Below are 24,937 nucleotides of genomic sequence, written 5' to 3'. Positions count from 1 at the left end.
CATCATCATGTGGATGGATTATTGGATGCATGCATGCACATGCACGGCGCCGCGTGCATCGTGATGTGCGCGGTGAAAGACTCACCGACCGGAGACTTTGGAGGCCACCATGAGACTCTCTAGACACGGGTGACTGAGAGGCTGAATGGCCACTATAGCCTACTAGTACACAGACTACACAGGGCATGCATGCTAGTACGTACTACTGGCAGTGGCACTGGGAGTCATCCATCACGATAATGGCACGGTATAGTACCTTGCCACATCCACATGATTGCTGTGGATCAATCAATCATGCATCTTGTTGTCTCTCCATGGCCAGGGGCGGAGCCAGGATTTGAGGTAGGGGCCAATGGACAAAGCAGCATAGAACCGGTAGCCACGTGAGCGGGTTTTAGTCACATATAATGATAGAGGCCCCGTTCGTCTGGCAGAATCTTGTCTGAAACTAGCTAAAAACATTGTTCTAGCTGAATTGTTGTGAAAGAGAAACACTGTTTTGGCTGAAAAAACAAGCCGAACAAGCCGATTTCTGGGTAAGCCGAACGGGGCCATAATAATAGCATGTTTCACAAGTCTTAACCAAAATAAAATTACATATCTATCAACTTAAATTTAGCTCTTCGACTAGCAGCAAGATCGTACATTGTAATAATATCATCAGTACTGATTGATGCAACCAATTCCTTCTCAATATAAATTACCAAACAATCTCACAGAAATCCATCTCCCATTGTACATATAAGACGTGTCTTCGCAAGTTTCATAGCTGAAAAGCATCTTTTGGTGGTTGCAGTTGATACTGGAAGAGTTAATACTAATCTTAATAACCTGTCCACCATAGGATAAGATGAATATTTTCCTATTTTAAATAGTCCACTTGTTAGAGCGGCAAGTGTTGATAATTCCTTTAGTTCTGGACTGTTGCATACATCAATTTGAAAATGTGGCAGCTGACACTCCAATTGAGCTCTTTCTTGACTTGAGAAATCGACAGGATAATATTTTTCCACAAGAGTGCATATATTGTCTATGTTGAATGTGTCCAGCCTAGGACCCAAAGAAGCACAAAGGGACAAAAGCTCTGTCGCTTGAGAATTGAATCCATCTTCTAACTCTGCTAGTTGTTGATCAATTGCAACATTAAACACATCTACTTTGTAATGGTGAAAGGCTGTGGTGTTGTCATTCTTGTTTCAAGATTTAGTCACATCAACATACCTACAAATGAAAAGATATGGATTGATTGATGAACAAGTACAATTTTACAAAAGAATAAATAATTTAGAGAAAAACATACTTCTTACTCAGATCCGAAATATCAATCTCGTGTTTTCCACAAAACAATTTGACCTCCTCAAAAAGAGGTTCGCAGCCATTATTTCACAACTCACCAATCAATACTTTTGTGGTAGAAACAGAATCCACCGCATTTAAGATATCAATGCTCTTCTTTTGGAGTGTCTGGCACAACACATTGGTGATCTTCATAATCTTTTTCATTAGGAGTAGAATAAACACAAAATCAAATGTGACAATGATTTGTAAGGCACCACTGGCATCTCCTCGAGAATACTTCAAAACTGAACGATCATTTGCAATGCTGCGTACGACTGAAACTGTGGCACCAAACATCTTCTTTAAGCTTAGAATAGACCTATAGTGGAAACTCCATCTAGTGTCCCCTGGCCTTTGTAAGGAGGAAGTCTGATTTGCCCCTCGCCCTGTGTCAAGCTCTCCCAATTCAATGTCATGGGCAATTTCCTCTGTTTGTTTTGCTAGCAACTCATCGTTGCGCTTAGAAGAAGCACTAACAACATTTATGATGAAATTTGCATGCTGAAAAAAATTGTGTACCTCATGTACCTCCCTTGATGCTGCTACAAGGGCCAACTGAAGCTGACGAGCCATGCAATGAATATAATATGCATATGGGTACTCATTGAGAATTAGAGCTCTCAATCCGTTCCACTCCCCTCTCATGTTACTGGCCCTATTGTAACCTTGACCTCTTATATCTTGTGTGCTTAGGCCATTAGCTGAGAGGACAGCACAAATTGACTCTTTAAGTGTCAAAGCTGTAGTATCACTAACATGGATCAGATCAAGGAAATGCTCCTTTATAAGGCCTTCCTTGTTGACAAATCGGAGGACTATCGCCATTTGCTCTTTTTTGGACTCAACTCGAGCTTCATCAACCATTATGCAAAATTTGCTATTGCCAATTTCTTCTCTAATTGATTTCTGCACTTTTCGAGTAAGTATGCTTAGAATTTCCTTTTGGACATCAGGTGAAGTGTATTTTGCATTTTTGGGAGCATTTTCCAACACAACCTCATTAACCTCCGTGTTATAGGAAGCCAAAAGCTTGACCATTTCAAGAAAAATACCCCTGTTTAAGGAATGTGGAGATTCATCATGGCCTCTAGGGACAACCTTGGAATATCAACCACCTATAAGTACTTAAAGAAAGCAAGTTAAATTTAAATACTGCAAAAGACTTGAGAAATTGATCTTATTACCTAATGCAATCAATCGTCGTCGCAAGCCTTCATCTTCATTTTGCAACCATTACCTCTTTTTGCTTAACAATCACATTGTCAATTTGAGCCATTGTGTTCTTAAGATCATTAAAACACCGAACAAAAGAATTGTGGGCTAAGCCGGCATCTACCATGTATTTTAGAAAAGAACATTCATTTCCGCAATTAACTTTCTACCAGTTCTAACCCCCTTTACTATGAATGTATCTGATCCAACTTTCCCAATTGGCTTCTTAGAAAATAAAAAACATAGCAGACAGTAAGCATAATTTGTATGAGGTGAATATTCTAGCCAAGTAAATTGCTTGAACCAGTTACTCTGAAATCGACGACGATGAGCTAATTCACTGAGTGGGTACTCTGCCAACACAGGTTGATATGGACCCTCTGAAATATAAAATCTCCGAGCTTCATCTTGTTGATCAGCTGGTCGTTCCAATATTTGAACACGTTTACCAGGGTCTCTCTCAAATCTAGTAGCAACAACTGGTGGATGCTCGGCAACCTCGACTTCGATTGGTTCAGCGGTAGCAGCAACATTACTCTAATTATTAGGATTTTGTACATGATCATTATGAGTTTCCCCTTCCAAATTAGGAGCTTCCACTTGTACGTTACTCTAACCGCCTCGGCTTGCAGTGGCTTCAATACTATTAGCACTTGAACCAATCGGCTTAAAAAGCTATTGATGGTCTTTCTCTTCTTCATATTGTCTAAAATTATAAAGGAAAATTTAGAATCACTAGTGACTATTAATTAGATAAGAGAATATCACTGGAGAAAGAAAATGGATAAGAGAAAATCACTGGAGAAAGAAAAGAACAGAACTCAATAGCGATAGATAAAAAGTTTGGAGCAAGAATCCATTCTCTTTTGAGACATTCAATTGGATTAGAAAGAAAATCATCTGTACATGCATCTTGAAACACATAAACAAAAAATCCCCAAGATCTATAGCCTAGAAAAATGAAGATAAGAGAAAACAAGCTAGAGAATAACACAGAATCACCAAACGAACCACAGTCCACGGAGACGCTGCTGCGCATGGCTCCATCATGGCATCATCCTTGTCCTTTTTTGACTGGCAGCGGCGGAATACGAAGTGACATGAACGGAGGGGTGATTGGCGACTGCTACCGTGCGTCCGTGCTATGTAATGATTCCAGGGCCAGAGTTCAGACTTCAGGGCCTCAGAGGCTTCTTAATTTTTTTATTGAGCCAGGCTGCCAGGGACAGGGTGACAGGCGCCCCGGCCGCCTGGGGTGCCAGGCAGAGCCGCAGAGGCCCTTAGCTCGGTTGTAAACCCCCTATTATTATGTAATAAAGCTTGAAATTAGATGCTAGGACGGTCCAGTCGTACGTGGTATGACCTCCTAGGGCGCTTGTAAACCGCGTCGTCTGTACGGTTATATTATTTTTTTAATTATAATGATGCGTAAATTTTTTGCGTATTCGAAAAAAAAAGACAAAAAAAAAGTTTTGTAAGAACTGCATTGCATGCGCCCGCCGTCCGGCACCGGCCGATCGTCGAGACGACGACTTGTGGCGCGTGGCGCCACGTACTAGCACGTTGACTCGCTGGTGCCGGACCACCCGATTCGGCGGCGGGCCAGCATGGACTGGACCGTACCTGGACTCGACGACGACACAGGTACAGGTACGCCCGGTCGCCGGCTGCGGTTAACGAGCTAGCCGATAGCCTACCGAGAGGCGAGGGTGCGCACAATGTACGCCCAGGCGTGGTGGAGGCCATGCATGGAGATGAATCGCGAACGCTGCGCATGGAACCGGCACGCACCCCCACGGTACATTGCACCCGGCCGGTCCGCCAACTGGGCTAAAGTAAAAGCGTTTGGTCCAAGCGCCACGGAAGAATCCGTCACCGGGTGAGAGTGAGACCTCGATCGCTCTCGTGTCTCGTCCGTCCGAGTCGTCAGCGAGTCATCAGTCAGTCAGTACCATGGACTTGATCCAAGAACCGTTCGTGCACGCGCGAGTGTGTGATGCGCTGCGCCAACCCTCTCCGAAGATGGACGGCCACGACGACGACGACGACCACCACCACCACCACTTCTTTTTCGTTTTTTGGCATTGGCAGGCAGGCCGAGACCGTCAAAGTCCGGCGCGCTCGCGGCTCGCACGCGCGCCTAACTAGCCGCCAGCTAGATAGCTGTGCGGAAAACGCGCACGTCGCCGTCGCAGGCCGGCCGGTCGACGCGATATTTCGATCAATTCCTGTGTGTTGATGGAGCAAGCTAAGCTAGCTCGAGGCGGACGGATCGGCCAGGGATCGCTTTCGGTTGACGCGGAGTTAAAGAGCGCGGGAGCTAGCTAGCCAGGGCTCCATCGTGGCTTTTGGCTGGCCAGGAACGCGCCATGTCGACGGGGCCGTGTACGTCCGCTTCAGTTCAATTCCGCAAGTCAGCCTTGTTCACGACGTCTGATCCTTCCTCTCTCGCCCGGCCGTCGAGCGTCGACATCGCTCTCTCATCAACTGATCCACGTCTCCACACCCAGGCCATCTGCACGTCAACCCAGAGCTAGCCAAGCATCCTGCTGCGTCCGTACTACATACGTCAGGTGAGAACACACGATATGTACTTATAGTGCAGGATAAATGAATAATGTGTGTGTGTAACTATACTGTCCTTTAATCTTGCCCCTTTTTTATGCTGTCAACAATCACCGTTAGTATATAGTTACCTCAGCGCGTACGTACGTGGTTGCAGTAATAACTTGTAAATACGCTACTAGTAGATGCCAGTTCCTTGCTGGAATGTGACTCTCGATCTTTTGCTTGCTGGTTTGGTAGAGTTAAGCAACCGGCAAGTGAAGGAATAATCCAGATTCCACAATAAGAAACTCGAGACGTACCTAGAGAGGACCGACCGACCGAGTGAGCATCACAGTACGTGAGCAACACATGAGACCTTTGCTGAATAAATAATAAGTGATGGTCCCATGGCAACACACGGGCCACAGAAATGGGCTCCTCCTAGACAGAGCACTACGTCACTCCCATTGCTTAATTTGGGCGTCCCACAGTCCCAGTCGTAGTCTTGTTTGTAGGCTGTAGCAAGTAGCAGTATTGCCATGGCCCATGACCCTTATCTAGTTAATGCGCACACTTTTGCATCAAAACGTGCACTGTCGATCGTACGCAGAGCGGGACTAAAACGTCAACGCCTTGATGACCGATGCCTACAGCGCAACTGCGGACCGCGGGATCTCCAGCCCAGCCCCGAGTATCCTCCTACATCCCCACCGCCAAGTCAACACGCGAGCTGCATGCCTTCGCTTATTTTATTCATTCAGGTCCGATTCGGCCACCCTCCCCGGCTCCCCGAAAATTGTCAACACCGTCAACCATCTGGATCCGACAGTAACCGCTAACTAGTAGCGCCGTGAGCACGCAATTATTGCTTTCATCAAGACAAGAAAATACACTCTGCGAACGAACGAATGTGACCTGAATGAAAAATATATAAAAGAGGCTTGCCATTGCCACACAGCTTCCGAATCCTAGAGCTGCCGATTTCTCGTTCTGAACTAGAATTCGAGCTCAGGTAGTACCAATCTGGTCAAGACTTTCAGACATCACGCGGCACTGTAGCAGTAGTAGCACTGTAGCAGTGCTGGTAGTGTACAATCCGATCTGGAACCTCCAGCATCTTGCAGTATTCTGGCCGTACCGAACGTCGGAGCTAGCCCTACAGCAATCTAACTAAATAAATCTTCCCTCCATTATTTTTTAAAACGAATATCCCCTTCCACTATTCGGCTTTGTTGGATCCATGCATCCAGGCATCGCCCAATTTAATGGACGAAAGGCGAGAACAAAAACGCTGCTGCTACTCGGCGACACAGACAGGCCGTTGACCCTCGTCGTGCACCGGTGACCGCTACCATTACTGCCCTATATAAAGGAGGAGAACGATGGCGGACGACGGCATCGCATCGATGGCGCTAAACGACCTGAAAAGCTCAGCCCCGACACCCATAATGGTGCCCTTGTCCACGTCGCCCCTAAAGCCAAAAGGGCCTGCGCCGCCACGTCCGTCGTGTCGTGGGCGGCGCGCGGCCTCGGTTCGGCCACGTCCGCGGGCGACCACGCCCCGGGTCGTGGATGATGGCCGACCTGCTTTCCAACCAGCAGCCTTCGGCCTGTTCGCTCGGTCGTAAATAATCGTAAATTTTCAGTCAAAATAGTATTTTTCTCTCACACCAAACTAGTCAGCAGTAATAATCTACGATCGAATACGATGGTTTCAGCCTCAGCTGAACAGGCTGCTTAATGGCCGGTTGATCAGCTTGAGATTGCCTAAACTTTTCGGCATAAATACCCTGCGCCGAGCTTGTATGGTGGTGGTACTACTCCACTACTGGTATGGATCGTACCCTTGTTCAAGGTACCAGGAAGTAGTAATGTTTTAAGGTGTCCATACCGAGCCAGCCTTCTTGGAAGCTACCACAACAGAGCAGGCAGGCAGCAATGCAGATCGTTTTCAAAAATGAATTAGAGCCAGTTTAGTTCACTTCATTTTGCCAAAAATTTCAAAGATTCTCCATCACATCGAATCTTTGAACGCATGTATAAAGCATTAAATATAAATAAAAAATAAAACTAATTATACAGTTTAGACGAAATCCACGAGACAAATCTTTTAAGCCTAATTAGACTATGATTGGACACTATTTACCAAATAACAACGAAAATGCTACAGTGTCCATTTTGCCAAAAAATTTGGAACTAAACTGGGCCTTAGAAATCCAATCTGAACAAAAGGGGAAACGGAGTGCCTTGGTTACGTTACATTCTTGATGGCGAATGGTGGTTACGGTCATTTTCAGCTGAAAGCGTTCCCGTCTCTGTTACTGCCATTCTCTTTCTGAAACAGACGTGTTGCTGCTCTTTTTTTTTTCTTTCTGAAATGCACTCCCGATTTTGTCTGCTCATGTCCTAGCTGATTTGTTGTCAGTAGAAACCAGGCAGTCTGACGGCTGTAGATTCTGACCGTTCCTGACCATCTCCAAACGAAAGCATCACCTGCTCATACTCCGTCTATCGTATGGCCGCCGTACTGTACTAGAACTAGCATCGTCTTTCATGATTCAGGAGAAGAAAAAAAAACAGAAGTCCTCCTCGTAGGAAGGGAACACTCGAATAACCAAAATCCAGTGCGGCAGTAGGAAATCAGTGTAGAGCACACCCTCCGTACAAGGAAAGAATATAATTCTAGCACATTATCACATATTAGTATCTTAAGTTTGACCAATTATAGATAAAAAATATCAGTATTTATAATATTAAATAAATATCATTAGATTAATTGTGAGATGTATTTTTATAATAAATTAATTTAAAGCCATAAATATGAATACCATCCCCTAGAAATTTTGTCAAACGTAAACCACTCTAACGGACACGTAACCCATAGTTGTATTTTTTTCTTGGTCGGAAGGAGTACTCCAACTCCTAGCAGACAATAATACCAATTTGCACATAGGAGGCCTATCTTAGGCCTTGTTTAGTTACTCACCCTAAAGTTTACTCCCTATCACATCGGATGTTTGAATATATGCATGGAGTATTAAATATAGAATAAAAAAATAACTAATTGCACAGATTGTGACTAATTTGCAAGACGATTTTTTAAGCCTAATTAGTCCATGATTTGACAATATGGTGCTACAGTAAACATGTGTTAATGACAGATTACTTAGGCTTAATAAATTCGTCTCGTGGATTACTGAAGACTTCTGTAATTTGTTTTATTATTACTATCCGAACACTTCCATGTGATATCCCGATGTGACACCCCGACATGACATCTCTAAACTTTACTCCCTGGATTTAAACACACAGTTTCAGCAGTCCTGGGATTCCCGGCCGTGGAGGATCTCCGACTCAGCTCACGACCAACCCCAACCAAAACCCCCCAAAAATGTCAAGAGTTCAGCCCCCTGCAATTCATCTCATCCATCTCATGGTCAATCACTTGCCCAAACTAACTCTTTTGCCTTTTTCAATGCAGACAAGACGAACAACATCATCACAATCACAAACACACTTTTGCGGCCTCTCAAGGAATCGAAATCCCAATACATTACTCCTAATTGGTGATTAGTCCTTGGTTATTTTTCATATCCATCCAACCACAATTTATTGCTAGGACAGGAGGCAGGTCGTCGTGCATGTTGTCGATGCGCCCCCCCCCCCCCCCCCCCCCCCAACACCGTTTGCAGCTCTCGGCTTTCCTCTCAAGCCTCATCACCCTCCCATGTAGCAGTGACACTATGGACCGGTTAGATATGGAGGGATTGGGACATGCTGCAAGCCTCCGCAAAGTGAATTTCCACGGGCTCTCCTCTTTATAAACCCCCGCCCCCCGCGCGTAGCTCCATGCAACGACACTCTCCCATCATCAGTGTGTTATCCTAAACGCTAAACGTTAAATAGTCGATCACTCTTTGTTAACGTTTAACTAGTTTAGACTGTTTTTAAACAGATTAAAATGGTTTTACACAATATTACCAAAATATGCATATTTTTTGACATAAAATCAATTATTATTCTAGCATGTATGCACATTTATGCAAGTAAAATCAATTATTTTAGTATGTATATATTTATGTACGTGAAAAGAATCAAATATACATATTTATGCTTATGACAAATCAGTGTACATATTTATGAATATAATAAACTTAAGTATACAAACTTATGCATGTAACATTAATTGATTTACCCGGTGTTCGTCTAAACAAGCGTTTAGCCCTTTTAATGCCGTTTATCTCCCTTTCGTCGTTTAGGCCGTTTTTTCGCCTTTTTTAACCGTTTAATTTCCGTTAACCGTTTAGTGGCCATTTCATCGGCCATACATGGCGGCGCCTGGCCCCCTGTTACCCGCCTCCGGACGTCTTAAGGTGGAGTCGGGCTTCGTCGAGTCATGCCACTTCGACGGCGTGGGGAGCTGCTCCTCCGTGAGGTGTCGCGCCTCATGCGCCAAGGAGGCAAGGACCGGCCCGGCGAGGAAATCAGCGTCACCTTGGTGGGGCACAACATGGGAGCACACTGGCGCTGCTCTTTGCGTATGACCTCGCGGAGCTGCGTCTCAACCGCGGCGCGCTTCCACGTCTGCTTCTCGTTGGTCTTCAACTTGCTCGTCAAACGGGTATCCTGATCCCGCATCTCTCTCTCCACTTTCACCCTGTTCGGCTTGATACAATTTCGATTGATTTCGGTTGATTCAATAGTATTCTGTGAGAGAGAATAAGCCGAAACAAGCTGAAACCACATCAGCCAAACGTCGAATGGCCCAGACATCGAATGGCTGTCATCAGCCGGACACTTGCCGGCTGGTTACTGCTCTTCGTACTACGCTCTCCGTCCAAATATAATAGGCCTATTTAATCAGACAAAACCATCAATAATAATTAGTTAAATTATATGCAAGGTTAGAATGTAAAACTTGCATAAATAAACTTGTATTTAGATTATCCAGAGATAATATTATTTTTTAACAATTGGCTATATATTATTCTAAGAAAAATTAATGTCGAGAATCTATTTCATAATTTTTCTGATTAAATTAAATACGATTATTATTCCTGGAGGCTAGAGAGTATCTTACTCTGAGTAGCTCCTTAGCTGTAGAGAGCGTTTTCGGTTGCGATGCTAAAACTAGGATGACGTGACATGTCGCTAGTGCGTCACAGTATATTATATTTTGCTGCTGGGAACGTAGGACTTGGAGGAGGATTCGGCACGGCTCATGGAACTGTTGCTTCTCTGTATATAGTTCTTTTTCTAGAAACGGACACCTTGCCTACAATATTATTAAATATATATATATATATATATATATATATAATAATAATAATAATAATAACAATATTCCATCCAAAACAAGTTTAAAAAATCAGACAAAGATGTGGCATGGCCAATAAGATACTGCGTAGTACGTAAATATAATGGGACACGGAACCCTTGATCGGAGCTGTCTTTCAGGATTCGGGCATGCAGATTTCAGCATGCTAAGCAGGAATGGGAACCCCCTTACCCTATTGTAGTTTACTTCAATACAAAATTGCAAATATTCTACTTAATCTTCTGAAGTTGCTTGTTCAATTATCTTGTGTGATGAGAGAGATTCCTACCGATCCAATCCTGGAGTTCCCAGTTGCTTTCCACTAGGATTTGTTCGTCCTGCTCTTGCAACCTGCCTGGCCTTTTGGGTTTCGCCTTTGAACTTATCAGCCGGCTTATCAGCTAGAATCTACAGTATTTTCTCTCTCATAACAAAACAGTTTCAATCGGCTTATCAGCCGGCTTATGTATCAGCCGAACACAGCCATGCCTCCTCCCTCCACCGACCGACCAAAATCTCCTTGCTTATTTGGTCAATCGCTCCGTGCCTCCTCCCTCCACCAACCACCAGGCCGCATTGCCGCTTGCATTCCCATTCATAGGAGGATCTCCGTCCTCCGGCAATACGCCGCAACCGCAAGTCCAAACTTCTACACCTCAAACTCAGTTGTATTTAATTTAATAGCAGATAAATTCTTTCTATAGTCACTTTCGTGAATATTGTAATGCATATTTGAGATTCTAAATAAAATTAAATAAAAACTTTGAATTGCAAAGTATTTGATTTTTTAGTACTGTAACTTTGGCTCAGGTCATTTCCGAGGTTATTTGAAAAAATAAAAAAAATGTATTTCAAAATTATTAATCTCAAAACAGAATTTTCGGACCTCAAATGATTTCAGATAAAAATATCCTCAACTACAAAGTTTCATATCTTTTCGAGTGCACTATAACTTTGGTTTATGTCATTTCTCTATTTGAGGTAGTTTGAAAATTAAAAAAGAACGAGTTCAAAAAAATCTGAAAACTCAAAACAGAATTTCCGGACCACAAATGATTAGAGTGTAATATTGTCAGTTACAAAGTTTCATTCTCTCAGAATACTATAACTTAGATTTGGATCATTTCTTCATCCGAGGCCGAGGTTATTTAAAAAAATTAAAAAAATGAATTTCAAAATCTAAAAACTGTAAACATATTTTTCATGCACTAAATGAATTCTAATGGAAATATCGTATATAAAGTTTATCTTCGTACAACTTGATTTGGAAAACAAAAGTTATGGATTTTACTATACCGACCAATTTTTAGAGACGGCTAGAATTCCAGTTGCCTCTGGAAATCTTTTAAAGAACACAAAGACTCTAATTACTATCGATCCAAAACTAGAACTCCACTTATGTGTCTGGAAGAAAAAAAAAACTTTGTACCCACTTGCGCCAAATGTTTTATTATTTACAAGAAGCGAATTGGAAGCCCACTGTCTATGCACATTTCTATCTATCAGTGAGAAACAACCACATACTACAGCCTTAACAAAAGGCAAAAAGGGCTGTGTTGTGACGCTGACTAACTGACTATTAAACCTCCAAAAAGAATTGAGAAAAGGTTTAACAATTAGTGGTCGGTAAAACAACATGCTCTGTCCTAGCCGTCAGATCAAGCCGAGAGACTGCACGACGCCGCCAATGCCGAGGACAGCCTCTGGCCATGCAAACGCGGCGGCGCGCTGACTCCCGACGAACTGCATCGCCTTCTTCGCGAGAACGGCGGCGCCTCTGCTGTCCGTCGCTGCATTGTCGGACTTGGACACCTTGCTACCGGCTTCGGCCTTGATCGACAACACGTACGCGCCGAGGTCATGAACGCTCCCCAGGTCGCGGAGGCTAAGGAAGTCGAGGGCGAGCTCCACGCCAACGTGCGTGTAGCGGTCACCGGCGGCCCAGAAGGCGAGGAACCCTCTCGTGCCCTCGTTGAAGATGGCGCCCGGGAGCATGGTCACCGGGTCGCGGACGTTCGCGACGCGCAGCACCTTCACGCCGAGCTCGTCGCAGCGGTCCTTGAATGCCGCGTTCCCCACCCTCGGCCCGCCGAAGGAGAAGACGGTGACGGGGACGCGGCGCCCTGACGCGTCGCGGTTGAGGCCGAGCTGGCAGAGGTCGTAGCCGAGCAGCATCGCCAGGGAGCTCCCCATGCTGTGCCCGGCCAGGGTGACGCTCATGTCCTCGCGGGGCCTGTCCTTGGAGAAAGACTTGATGACGCGGGACACCTCGCGGAGGAGCTGGTCTCGGCAGCTCCCCATGCCGCTGGCGCCGGGCGAGGAGGTGTAGAGGTTGAGGAAGCCGGCCTCGACCTTGACGTCCGGGCGCGCGTCGAGGCGCGCCGGCTCGAGCGCGCTCATGAGGTTGGCCGCCCACTCCGCCTGCGTCACCGTTCCTCGCAGCGAGACGAGGACGTCGCGCCTGCCGAGCCGCCGGGTCATCTCGTCGGTGGACACGGCGACGTACCCGACCCAGCTGGCGCGGCCGCGGCCGCTAGTGGACGGACCGCCGGCCACGGCCACGTCCGGCGTTGCGTAGATGTAGCGCGTCACTTCGTACCCTGCCCCGGCCACGCCGGCCTCCTCGAGCACGCGCTCCTTGGCGTGGTTGCAGCACATGTACCGCGCCGACGACGGGTCCACGTCGAGCACCTTGTAGCAGGCGCCGACGAGCTCGCCGTAGCGCGCCACCTCGTCGCGCACCACGGGGTGCAGCGGCTGGAGCAGGCCGTCCCAGTCGTGGGACCCCTGGACCTGCCTCCACATGTGTGCGGCCGATGCCGTCCTGCTCCTCGGCGCGCTCGTCGTCGTCCTCGCTGCTGAGGCAACCGACGCGCTGGAGCTCGCCCTCGCCCCGGCCCACGCCCTCGCGGAGATGGACGGCGATGTGGCGGCCTCGTTAGCTGCGGCGGCAGCCGCGAAGCTTGCACGGGACGGTTCAGGGCGCCCGGGGCTCCTGATCTGGTGCAGAGTGCAGCGTGGTTGGATGAGAGCAGAGGAAGCCATTTGTTCACCAGGCATGAGAGATTGGTACAGGATCGGGACGCCGAGCGCGCATATCATATATATAGCCGATCCTTAATGTCCTGGCAGTGTTGCTTCTTGCTTGAGCACGACGTCCTCTCTCCCCAGGCCGTCGACGACCTCGCTCTCTCATTAACTGATCCACGTCTCCACCAGTCGATGTTTCGAGTTACCACCAAGCAGTAAATTTCTAATATCATGCGTCTAGCTCGAATGGTATGTTTAGAGTACACGAGGTTTATACTGGTTCGGGCAGAATGTCCCTACGTCTAGTTCGTTGCCGCTGCTCGTGTTAATAGCACTGAAAATTCGTAGTAGGGGTTACAAACGGTCGAGAGAGGGAAATGTCCCAAGTCTATGGTAAAAGGAACGAATAGGTGCCGAGAGCTCGATCGCTGCTTGGCTGCGTGTTCGGGGTTTGATGGATCGATCGGATTTTAGTCTGATGGTTCGATGTGATGTGTTGCGATCGTTAGTCCGATTCCCCTTGTGGGACGCCCTGCTTTGCCTTTTATAGGCCAAGGGAAAGCACGGGTTATAATGGAGGAAGAGAAGAGAACGAGAGGAAGAAGTCCTTCTGTATCGTCGGGTCCTTCTTCTCATCTATGCGGGTCCCACCGACCCTGTAGACGTCAACAGGGACAGCTTCTCGTCGTGGCCCTATCCGTCACTGGCACCATGTGCAGGCGTCGTCTGCCGGTCATGGCGCTCCACTCTGTCCTGGCGGACGTCGTGGCGAACTGACGCGCCCGTCAGTGTTCGTACGGGGGTTAGGCAGAACAACACCGGTACGCAAGACGCTCTTCCTGACGTGAACCCCCAGGTAGGGCCCATCGTGGGTCGCGGGCTACATCGTGGCATGCCAGTCTCTTCCTTGGCGTCAGAGTTTTGACCCAGACCCATACGCTTGGACCTGGAGTGGTTGGCGGCGGTATGGATCTCCGTCGGGCGAGACGGAGCCCCCGGCCTCAGGGTCGGGCGAGGCGGAGTTCTTCCTCAGAGGCCGGATGAGGCAGAGCGCAAACCCAAGGCTCAGGCGAGGCGGAGCCCAAACTCAAGGGTTGGATGAGGCGGAGCCAGCCCTTAGAGGTCGGGCGAGGCGGAGCCCGCGGCGTTGGTGTCTGGCGAGACGGAGCCCGCCCTCAGAGGTCGGGCGAGGCAGAGTCCGCCCTCAGGGGTCAGGCGAGGCGGACCCCCGCGGCTTCGGTGTCGGGCGAGGCGGAGCCTGCGGCCTCGGTGTTAGGCGAGACAGACGAATCAATGTTGATGGTTATTAGCTCCTCTTCGGGTACCCTAGTATTGGTCCCCGACAGTAGCCCCCGAGCCTGCGGAGGAGTAGAATACTCCTTCGGAGGCTTTTCTGAACGGGAGGACTCTGGAGGCCTTGGCCTTCTTTTGTCGCCCATAGTGTGACCTGGGGACGGTGATTCCCTTTCCTTGAGCCCCCTCTTGTAGCAGGGGCCTGGTCGAGGATCGGTTCGTCTTTGCGATTGTCTTCCCTCAAGCGTTTTTTCGATAAAAATGGAGGGGCCGAGCCATGCCATGATTTTCCTCTAAGGATGAATCATGACATCCGGTGAGCTATTTAATGGGCTAGTCTGAGTGGGGTCCCCGGCATCCTGTTCTCAGGGATCCGGCTTGGGTCAGTTTGGTGATCGAGTCTAGATTGCTAGCGGTCGATCTGTATAGTTCTCAGGTCCGTTCGACTGGTCCCGAGGGCTATGTGCCTTTCTTCGAGGAAAAACCACGGATCGTAACCGCCTGAGACTCGAACGTGAGCCGGGATGCCCACGGCGCTCGCACGCCCGGGTTCTGGCTGCTAGCGGGCCCATCCCTTTCCACCTCTCACTCTAAAGGTGCCTAGAGCCATTGTCGAACTCGTCGATGGGCCGACTTGCGGACTCCTTGGTCCACTCGAGCCGTAGAGACACTTTTAGATCTGTATTCCTCTTACCCACGATGAGTCATTGTCCGTCCGGAGAGGCAAAACGTTCGGCGAGTTTTTCGAGGGAATGGACAGAGATTGCGTGCGCACGTTCTGCGGCGAGACGTTGTGGCAGATCGTGGCAGGCACGGAGATCTAGGCAGGCGGTTGGTTTCCTCGCACCCGTCACCCCTATAAAACCAAAGGGTTCGCCCCTGGGTTTTATACCTTACATCCTTGCCTCCGCAGCCTCGACCGCCGCCAGTAATCGCCTAGGGTTTCTCGTCTCCGCATCCCCGCCGCCGTCGAGCCCGCATCCAACCGTCCCCACCTCCAATGGATCTATGGTGCTGCTCTGACATCACCCAGTGCATGGAGGGCCTCGTAAATCGTGGTCTTCTCTACGCGCGGACCTCGGCCGAGGAGTGGCTGCTGCCCGACGAGGAGGATCTGCCATCGCCGCCTGACAGCTACATAGTGTCGTTTGTCCACTTCTATGAGCGTGGGTTCGCGACCCCTGCCCATAGATTTCTTCGGGGGCTGCTGCACTACTACAAGATCGAGCTGCAGCATCTCAACCCCAACGAGATCCAGCACATGGCGGCGTTCGTCGCCCTGTGCGAGGGATTCCTGGGGATCAGCCCCACTTCGATCTGTGGAGGTATTTCTTCACCATTACCCTCTAGAAGAAGAGGGAGAAGAGCGGCAGACAGGAACTGCACATGCCAATGGAGTGCACCGGCATCCAACTCTAGAACAACCGAGTCGGTGAGTACCCGTCGATGTGGCTATCAACGTCCAACAAGGGGTGGCATTTGAAGTGGTTCTACCTCAAGAACAACGTCGCCGCCCCTCTGCCGGAGTTCACCAGACACCTGATCGAAGAGGCCCCAGAGTCATGGAGGATGTGGGGCGTTCCGAAGAAGGACAAGAAGAAGATTCGGGACCATATCATCGTCGTCCACATCCTAAAGGAGAGCGGCCTGAAGGGGTCGGGCATCATCGGGGCCTACCACGCAAAGAGGGTGGCAACATTGATGATGCGCTTGCTCCCGCTGTACGCGATGGCACTTGAGGCATCGTTCAATGGAACGGCGCTTGCCGAGGGAGCGCTCCCCCACTCCGAGGTCGCGCAATGCATTAAGGAGGGGATGGAGCCTTCGCGGGACGACGTGGGCGCCCCCCTCGATTTCATCTACCCAGTGTGGGCACATCCTCTGATGCGGCCAGAACCAGGCCATATCGTCTTCGTAAGTTTCCCCTCCTCATACCTCCTCTTCAATTGATTTCCCAACCTCTTGATACTAACTTTGAGAGGGACAAGACCAGCCGAGGGACCTCATCTTCATGGATCACCCAGCACCGTTGCTGAGGGATTCATCCGTGAGGGCGGCGAATCGCGCCGAGGGCGAGAAGCTGAGGAAGGCGAAGGAGGACAAGAGGAAGAAGAAGCAGTGGAAGCTGCAGAAGCAGGAGAAAGGGAGGACACCGACAACAACGATGATGATGATGGAGACGACGACGAGGTAGTCGACGACATCAAGTGGGACGACCTGGAGAACGAGGATATGCTGATAGGTATCGGTTCATCCTTGGAGGAGTCAGGACCCTTCTAGTTCCACGGAGGGGAGGGCACGTTCGGGGAGCCGGCAGAGACGGGCCATACCATCGGCCCGCCCCAAGAACCAACAGGGGTGGGCGGCTCTACGTTCGCGCCCGAGGTGCCAACAGAGACGGGTGGCTCCGATGTCGTGCCCAAGATCCAAGGGGAGCGAGCCCCTCTGCCCAAGAGCAGGGGGCGGGCTCGAAACGGCCTCGCCCCGATGAGGTGGAGCAGAGGTTGGGGGGTTCACCCCCTAAACATATCTTCTACCCGACGGCGCTGAGGTGAGTCATCAACTCTGTTTTTCCTAGTTTTAGTCGAATTTCATCGTGAATTATGCTTTTTGTCTCTTGCAGCGTTGGGAGGCAGCATAATCCTTTGGCGCTGGCGCCAAAGTAGAGCGTCGCCCTTCAAGCGAGGTGGTAGTGTGACTGCATCACCGGCCGGTCAAGCACTGCCCACGGTGGCGCCCGTGCCCTCGGCGGGACGGGCAAACACGGGGGCTCAAGGGACGCCTTTGGAGGTCGTGGATCCTTAACCTTCTGGCCGAGGTTGAGAAGGAAAAGGAGCTGAAGCTGGGGGCCGAGGAGAAGCTCGTGGCCCTAGAGAAGAGGGCGAGTCTGCATGCCACGGCGATCGCCCGGCTGCGCAAGGAGCGGGATGAGCTGCTCCAAACCGTGGAGAGGCTATTCTTGGAGCATGGCGTAGCTCGCGAGGAGCACGACTAGGCCCTCTGAGAGCATGACTAGGCCTACCAAAGAGCCCGACGACGCACAGCAGAAGGTCGGCTCCATCCAGGTCGAGCTCAAAAATGCGACGACCCAGAAGCTGGAGGCCAAGAGCGTCTCTGCTAGGCTAGCTGTGGACCTCGCCAAGGCGAGGAGGAATCTTCCAGCGGAGAGCGACGAGCTCGGTATCCTGAGTGCTGCCCTTGGAGTGGTCTACGACGACCTTGAGGTGGTGCGGTCGGAGGGGACCAGCTCACTCGCGACCCGTGCCATTGAGATCATAGTTCGGGTGCGCCAGCTCAAGAGGAATGCACTTCACGTTGGGGTCAACCAATCCTTCGTGATTGCTTGTTCTCATTATGGGGACATCATTGACCTGGAGATGATGAGCCATGACTTCGCGCCTAGCTATGAAGTCCATGAGCTGGAGGAGATGGAAGCGACGGTGGCGCCCCTTTCACAAGACCTGGTGGACAGGATCGAAAGCATAGTTCTCCCCCGGAGGGGTTAGTTAGTTCAATAGGTTGATCATTCTTGTAATCAGAGGACAGGTGCCGACCTTTGTGTAACGCTTAAACAATCTTGTCATTTTGTTTCGTTTGACCGAGTCTGTTCTTTTATTTTGGTGCGAACGGATTTGTTTTTCCTCCCTTTTTATGTATGAAAAGGGGTTCATGCGTTTTGACCCTTCCGTTAGTTAAGACCGTAGAGTTCAAGGTGTAGGAGAGAAACTCTAATCACGCTGGTAAGCAAGAGTGCATAGCCACTGGGGCGTAGATTTCTTGCAATCCGACCAGCCATGCTCAGTCGTTCGTTTCGGCGAACCTTGCCACTAGGTTTTTAACGTGAGGGAGGGGTCGGGCGCGACGACTGTTTTAGGAAGGGTGTATATATATATATCTTTAACAAAGGAAGGGTGTATATATACCCTTTTCAGCCCCCGAGTGAGACTCAACCCCTTGCCGTTGCTAGGGTCGGGTGTCACTGAAGATCGAGGAGAGGATATCGAAACTAATAGGAGAAAAGCGTCTCTTGTTTTCGTGCATACCCCATCCCTAGGATCTGAGCCATCGTTCTATGATCGCGTGTTTGGTCTCCTTGCGAGTCCAACTTTCCTTGAGCCCCCACGCGTAGCAAGGGTCCAGTCAAGGGTTGGCTCATCTTCGTGATCGTCGACTCGTCCGCGGTTTCCGCAACCAGAGGGGTTGAGCTAACGTCACTTGCCTCGATGGCTCGAGTGACGCGCTCAGTGAGCTCGCTAACGGGCATGTTCGAGGGAATCCTAGTCCATCATTTGTGATGGGGTCGGCATAGCCCTCATGTGGCATTCCACTGCTCCTTAACCCACCTCTCGGCAGATGATCGAGCCATTCCAGAGGGCGACTCAGGTGGCCCGATGGCCTCCCCTCAATGGGGATTCTATGGGCTCAGCTCGAGGTTAGGATCGAACAAGAAGGTTGAGATGACCCTATCCACTTCTCAGTGGGTTAGGCGATGCCCCTGGGGCCCATCTACGTTTTCTCCCCTGGCTCTGTTCGACGCGAGGCGGCCTCGGGCCCTTCACGGGCTAGCCTTCGAACCTCGGTCAGTTGGACTCCCGATTTAGGGTCGGGTGGCTCGAGCCCCCGAGCCCCATGGGGCTCGGTAGGGGTCGGCCATGTTTCATGCGTCACCCCATCCTTAGTTTCCACAACTGGAGAGCCTGAGCTAACGACACTTGCCTCGATGGCTCGAGTGTCACACTCGGCGAGCTCGCTAATGGACATGTTCGAGCGGAATCTGGGTTTGTCATTCACTGATTGGGTCAGCATAGCCCTCATGTGGCATTCCACTGCACCTTAATCCACCTCTTGACAGATGCCCATCTCACTCCGGAGAGCGACTCAGGTGGCCCGCTAGGCTCCCCTCGATGGGGATTCTGTGGGCTTGGCTCGAGGTTAGGATCAAACGAGAAAGGTCGAGATGTCCCTATACGCTTCTAAGCGGGGTCAGGCAAGGGTCACTGGGGCTCATCTCCTTTTTTTCTCCCCTGGCTCTATTTGATGTGAGGCGACCTCGAGCCCTTCATGGGCCAACCTTCGAACCTCGGTCGGTCGCCACTCATATCGAATGAGACGACTACCGCTTCGTGATGCGACGCGAAGCGTTGTGATACAGCAATTGCATATGTGATGCTTGGATGTATGGGATGAATGTATGAGTGAATGTATGAATGAATGGATGAATGAATGTTCATGCACTGGAAAAGAAAAGTAGGGGTTGGTAAAGTTACCTCGACGGCTCGAGTGACGGGTTTGGGGAGCTCTTACTGGATATGTTCGTGTGGGGTCCGGGTCCATCATTCATGATGGAGCTGGCATAACCTGCATGGGGCATCCCACTGCTCCCTACCCATCTCTCGGCCGCGACCCGAGCCATTCGACAGGCTCTAGGCAACCTGCCAGCCTCTCCTTGATGGAGATTCCATAGGTGGGCCTCTCTAAATCCTTCCTAGGAAGGTAGAGGCTAAAGCTCGAGGTGCAGAGACAAAAACTCTGATCATGCTAGTAAGCAAAAAATGCCATAGCCGCTGGGGCGTTGGTTTCTTGCGGTCCGACCAGTTTTACTCACAGTCTGTGTCCGCACGCCTTGCCTTTAGTTTTTTAACGTAATAAAGGGTCGGGCATAGAGAATGTCTACCGAATAGACACTCCAGCCAGCCCCCGAGGGAGGTCCGACCCCTTGCCGTTGCTGGGGTCAGGGGCTCGATAGCAAAATTAATTAGAGAGAATGCGCGTAAAGTAAGGGTGACCCGTCTCTCTACAGCGGCCCGAATTGTTCGATCGACTTGGGTGACCCACTAGCATAGGGCTTACCTTGATGGCATGAGTGACGGGTCCGAAGAGTTCTCACCGGATATGTTCGAGCGGAATTCGGGTCCGTCGTTCGTGACGGGGTTGGCATAACCCATGTGGGGCATCCTGCTGCTCCCTACCTATCCTTCGGTAGCGGCTAAGCCATCCGGTCGACTTGTATGACCCACTGGGACAGGACTTACCTATGGAGATAGAGGATGAGAACATCCCGCGCAAGAATTTAGTTAGGCAGATAAGCCAGGCTACGAACTTGTAATAAATGGACAAGCTCTTGAATTCCGTTATAGCCTAACAGATTTTTAGCCCTTCTCCCCTTTTAGTATAAAAAGGTTAGTGCGTTCCGACCCTTTCCGTCATTCAGGTCGTAAAACTCGGGGTGCGGGTGAGCAAATTCTATCACGCTGGTGAGCAAAGGCATCTTAGCCGCCGAGGCATAGGTCTCTTGTAGTCCGATCAGTTTTACTCAGAGCTTGTTCCCGCAACCCAAGCTCGTAGGTCTTAACGTGATAGGGGGTCGGGCACAGAGAAAGTTGGCCAGGTGGACAAACTCTTAGACGTGCACCGACACTTTTCATGACTAAGGCCCTAAAACCCCGAGGTGTGGAAAAAACTCTGATCACACTGGTGAGCAAATGCGCCATAGCCACCGAGGCGTAGGTCTCTCATAGTCTAACTAGTTTTACTCAGCGTTTGTTTCCGCAAACCTTGCTTCTGGGCCTTAACGTGAGAGAAGGTCGGGCATAGAGAATGTTTACCAGATAGGTACGCTCTTATTTAGCCCCCGAGTGAGGCCCGACCCCCCGCCGTTGCTGGGGTCGGGTGTCACTAAAGGTCGGGGAGTTTCATAGCAAAACTGATAAGAGAAAGTGTGCGTTTATTAAGGGTAAAAGCGACGTAGCTGCTCGATGTTCTAGGCATTGATGAAGACTTCGCCGTCGATAGTCTTGAGCTTGTAGGCACCCAGTTGGAGCACCTCCACGATGACGTACGCTCCCTCCCATGGTGGAGAGAGCTTGTGGTGGTCCTTGCTGTTCTGGACGAGGTGGAGGACCAGGTCTCCGACGTTGAAGGCTCGACCCCACACTCGATGGCTATGGTACCGGCACAACGCTTGCTGGTACTTGGCTGAGCGGAGGAGAGCAACATCATGTGCTTCATCTAGCTAGTCCATGGCATCCTCGAGGGATGCCTCGTCGTACGCCCTGACCCTTGGTGCTCCATAGTCGAGGTCGGTTGGGAGGATAGCCTCAGAACCGTAGACCATGAAGAATGGTGTGTAGCCGGTGGCCTGGCTAGGGGTCCTCCTTAGGCTCCAAAGTACCGCAGGAAGCTCCGTGACCCATCATCCACCAAACTTATTCAACCGGTTGAAGATCCTAGGCTTAAGGCCTTGTAGGACCATCCCATTCGCGTGCTCGACCTACCCATTGGTGCGGGGGTGCGCCACGGCGGCCCAATCGATGCGGATGTGGTATTCAACGTAGAATTGGAGGAACTTCTTTCTGGTGAACTATGTGCCGTTGTCCGTGATGATGGAGTTCGGGACCCCAAAGCGATGGACGATGTCGAGGAAGAACAACACGGCCTGCTCGGACTTGATCGCGGAGATTGGTCGATCATCTATCCACTTTGTAAACTTGTCTACGGTGATAAGCAAGTGGGTATAGTCTTCGGGCGCTCTTTTGAGAGGTCCAACCAGATCGAGCCCCCAGACCGTGAATGGCCACGTGATGGGGATTGTCTAGAGCGCTTGGGCTGGCAGGTGGGTTTGCCAGGTGTAGTACTGACACCCTTCGCAGGTGCGCACAATCTATTCGACGTCGGCTACTGCGGTTGGCCAGTAGAAGCCTTGCCGGAATGCGTTTCCAATGAGGGTTCTCGGTGTGGCATGTGACCGCAGACTCCACCATGGATGTCACTCAATAGCCGCTTCCCCTGTTCGATAGGGATGCAGCGCTGTAGGATCCCGGTGTGGCTTCGCTTGTATAGTTCATCCTCAACAAGGATGAAGGACTTGGCGCGATGCACGAGCCGCCGAGCCTCCGTCTTGTCCATCGGCAGTGCCTCACGGAGGAGGTAGTCGAGGTAAGGCGTCTTCCAGTAGACCAGAGGGTCAGGCTCTGTCGCTAAATCCTTGTCAAGCTCCACGACTTCGGGGTCGTATGGAGCCGATGGTTTGTTAGCCCCTGAGCCTAGGGTGGGTGGCCCACAACCGGCTTGTTCTAGCTTCTCGTAGCTGACCGAGGGCTTGTGCTGATCGCTGGGGAAGACACCTGTTGGCACTGGCTCTCGGTCGGACGCCGCTTTCACCAGCGTGTCGGCCGCCTCATTGAGACGCCTCGGGATGTGATTGAGCTCGAGGCCCTCGAACTTGTCTCGAGCTGGTGAACTTCTCTGTAGTATGCAGCCATCTTGGTGTTGTGTCAGCTCGACTCCTTGATGACTTGGTTGATGACTAGCTAGGAGTCTCCCCAGACGTTGAGGTGTCGGATACCGAGCTCAATGGCGATGCGTAGGCTGTTGACGAGCGCCTCATATTCAGCCACATTATTAGAGGAGGGGAAATGGATGCGAACCATGTACCTCATGCGTACCCCAAGGGGTGAAATGAAGACCAGCCCTACGCGGTGCCTTTCTTCATCAGCGATCCATCAAAGTACATCATCCAGTACCCTTGGTCGATGATCGCTGGCGGCATTTGGACCTCGGTCCACTTTGCAATGAAATCAGCCAGCACTTGGGACTTGATGGCCGTCCGAGAGCCTTCCGCAATACTTTGACCCATCAGCTCGAGTGCCCGCTTCGTGATCCTTCCCGTGGCGTCTTGGTTTTAGACGACCTCATCGAGGGGGAAGGACGTCACGACCGTCACCGGATGTGACTCGAAGTAGTGGCGCAACTTCCGTTTGGCGAGGAGGACGACGTACAGGAGCTTCTAGATTTGAGGGTAGTGGGTCTTGGATTTGGACAGGACCTCGCTAATGAAGTACACTGGGCGCTGTACTTTGAGGGCGTGCCCCTCTTCTTCTTGCTCCACCACCAAAGCGGCGCTGACCACCTGCGTGGTAGCCGCAATGTAGAGCAGAAGCGGTTCTTCGTCGGTCAGAGGAACCAGGATCGGGGTCTTCGTCAGAAGCTGCTTGACCGTGTTAAACGCCTCCTAGGCCTCGGGCGTCCATTTGAAATGGCCGGCCTTTTTCAGAAGCCGATAGAGGGGGAGGCCTCGTTCGCCGAGGCATGATATGAAATGGCTGAGTGCAGCGAGACACCCCGTAACTCGCTGTACCCCCTTTATGTTCTGGATCGGGCTCATCCTTGTGATGGCCAAGATCTTCTCCGGGTTGGCTTCGATGCCGCGCTCAGAGACGATGAAACCCAGCAGCATACCCCTCGGGCCCCCTAAAAATGCATTTCTCGGGGTTGAGCTTAGTGTCGTTTGCTTGGAGTTTTGTAAAGGTCTGCTCAAGGTCGGCTATGACCTGGTTAGCCTCGTTTGGATTTGACCACGATGTCGTCCACATAGGCCTCAATGGTTCGCCTGATGAGGTCTCCTAAACACTTGAGCAAACAATGGTGGTACGTAGCCCTAGTGTTCTTTAGACCGAATAGCATTGTGACATAGCAGAACGATCTAAAGGGGTGATGAAAGATGTCGCGAGCTGGTCGGACTCTTTCATCGCGATTTGATGGTATCCGGAGTACGCATCAAGGAAGCAAAGGGTTTCACACCCTGAGATAGAGTCGACTACTTGGTCTATGCATGGCAAAGGAAACGGATCCTTCGGACAGGCTTTGTTGAGACCCATGTAGTCAACACACAATCTCCATTTCCTACTCTTCTTTCGTACAAGAACTAGATTGGCTAACCACTCGGTGTGTTACACTTCCTTGATGAACCCAGCCACCGAAAGTTTCAAGATCTCCTCACCGATGGGTCTGCGTTTCCCCTCGTCGAAGCGACGTAGGCGCTGCTTCACTGGCTTGGAGCCTGGCTTGATCTTCAAGGTATGCTCGATGACTTCTCTCAGAATGCCTAGCATGTTCGAGGGTTTCCACGCAAAGATGTCTTTGTTGGCGCAGAGGAAGTCGACGAGCGTGCTTTCCTATTCAGAGGAAAGCGTGGTGCGAATGCGCACCACTTTACTTTTGGAGCCGCTGGGGTCTATGAGGACCTCCTTAGCGCCCTCCACCGGCTCGAAAGACCCAGGCGACCGCTAGTGGTCGGATGTTTCTTTGGCGACCTCCTTCCTGATGGCCGCAAGCTCCTTGGAGGTGACGATTGCCGTGGTGTGATCGTAGCATTTGACCTCGCACTTGTAGGCGCGCTGAAATGAGGTGCCGACGGTGATG

The 24,937-nt window shown here is 50.4% G+C and overlaps 1 protein-coding gene and 1 pseudogene across 1 annotated transcript; both read right to left on the bottom strand.

Annotated features, from left to right (window-relative positions):
* Positions 1-713: 713 nt before the first annotated feature.
* On the bottom strand, positions 714-9,735 carry LOC136455406 (uncharacterized; annotated as a pseudogene).
* Positions 9,736-11,982: 2,247 nt separating this feature from the next.
* LOC136453705 (phospholipase A1 EG1, chloroplastic/mitochondrial-like) lies at positions 11,983-13,474 on the bottom strand. Its single transcript, XM_066454259.1, has one exon. The coding sequence runs from the start codon at positions 13,472-13,474 to the stop codon at positions 12,068-12,070; it is 1,407 nt and encodes a 468-aa protein (XP_066310356.1). The 3' UTR covers positions 11,983-12,067.
* Between the last annotated feature and the right edge of the window lie 11,463 nt (positions 13,475-24,937).

This window comes from Miscanthus floridulus, chromosome 5 (assembly GCF_019320115.1).
Source record: "Miscanthus floridulus cultivar M001 chromosome 5, ASM1932011v1, whole genome shotgun sequence".
Taxonomy (NCBI): domain Eukaryota; kingdom Viridiplantae; phylum Streptophyta; class Magnoliopsida; order Poales; family Poaceae; genus Miscanthus; species Miscanthus floridulus.
Note: the sequence above shows the minus strand (reverse complement) of the source record. Positions and strands in the feature narration are given on the sequence as shown.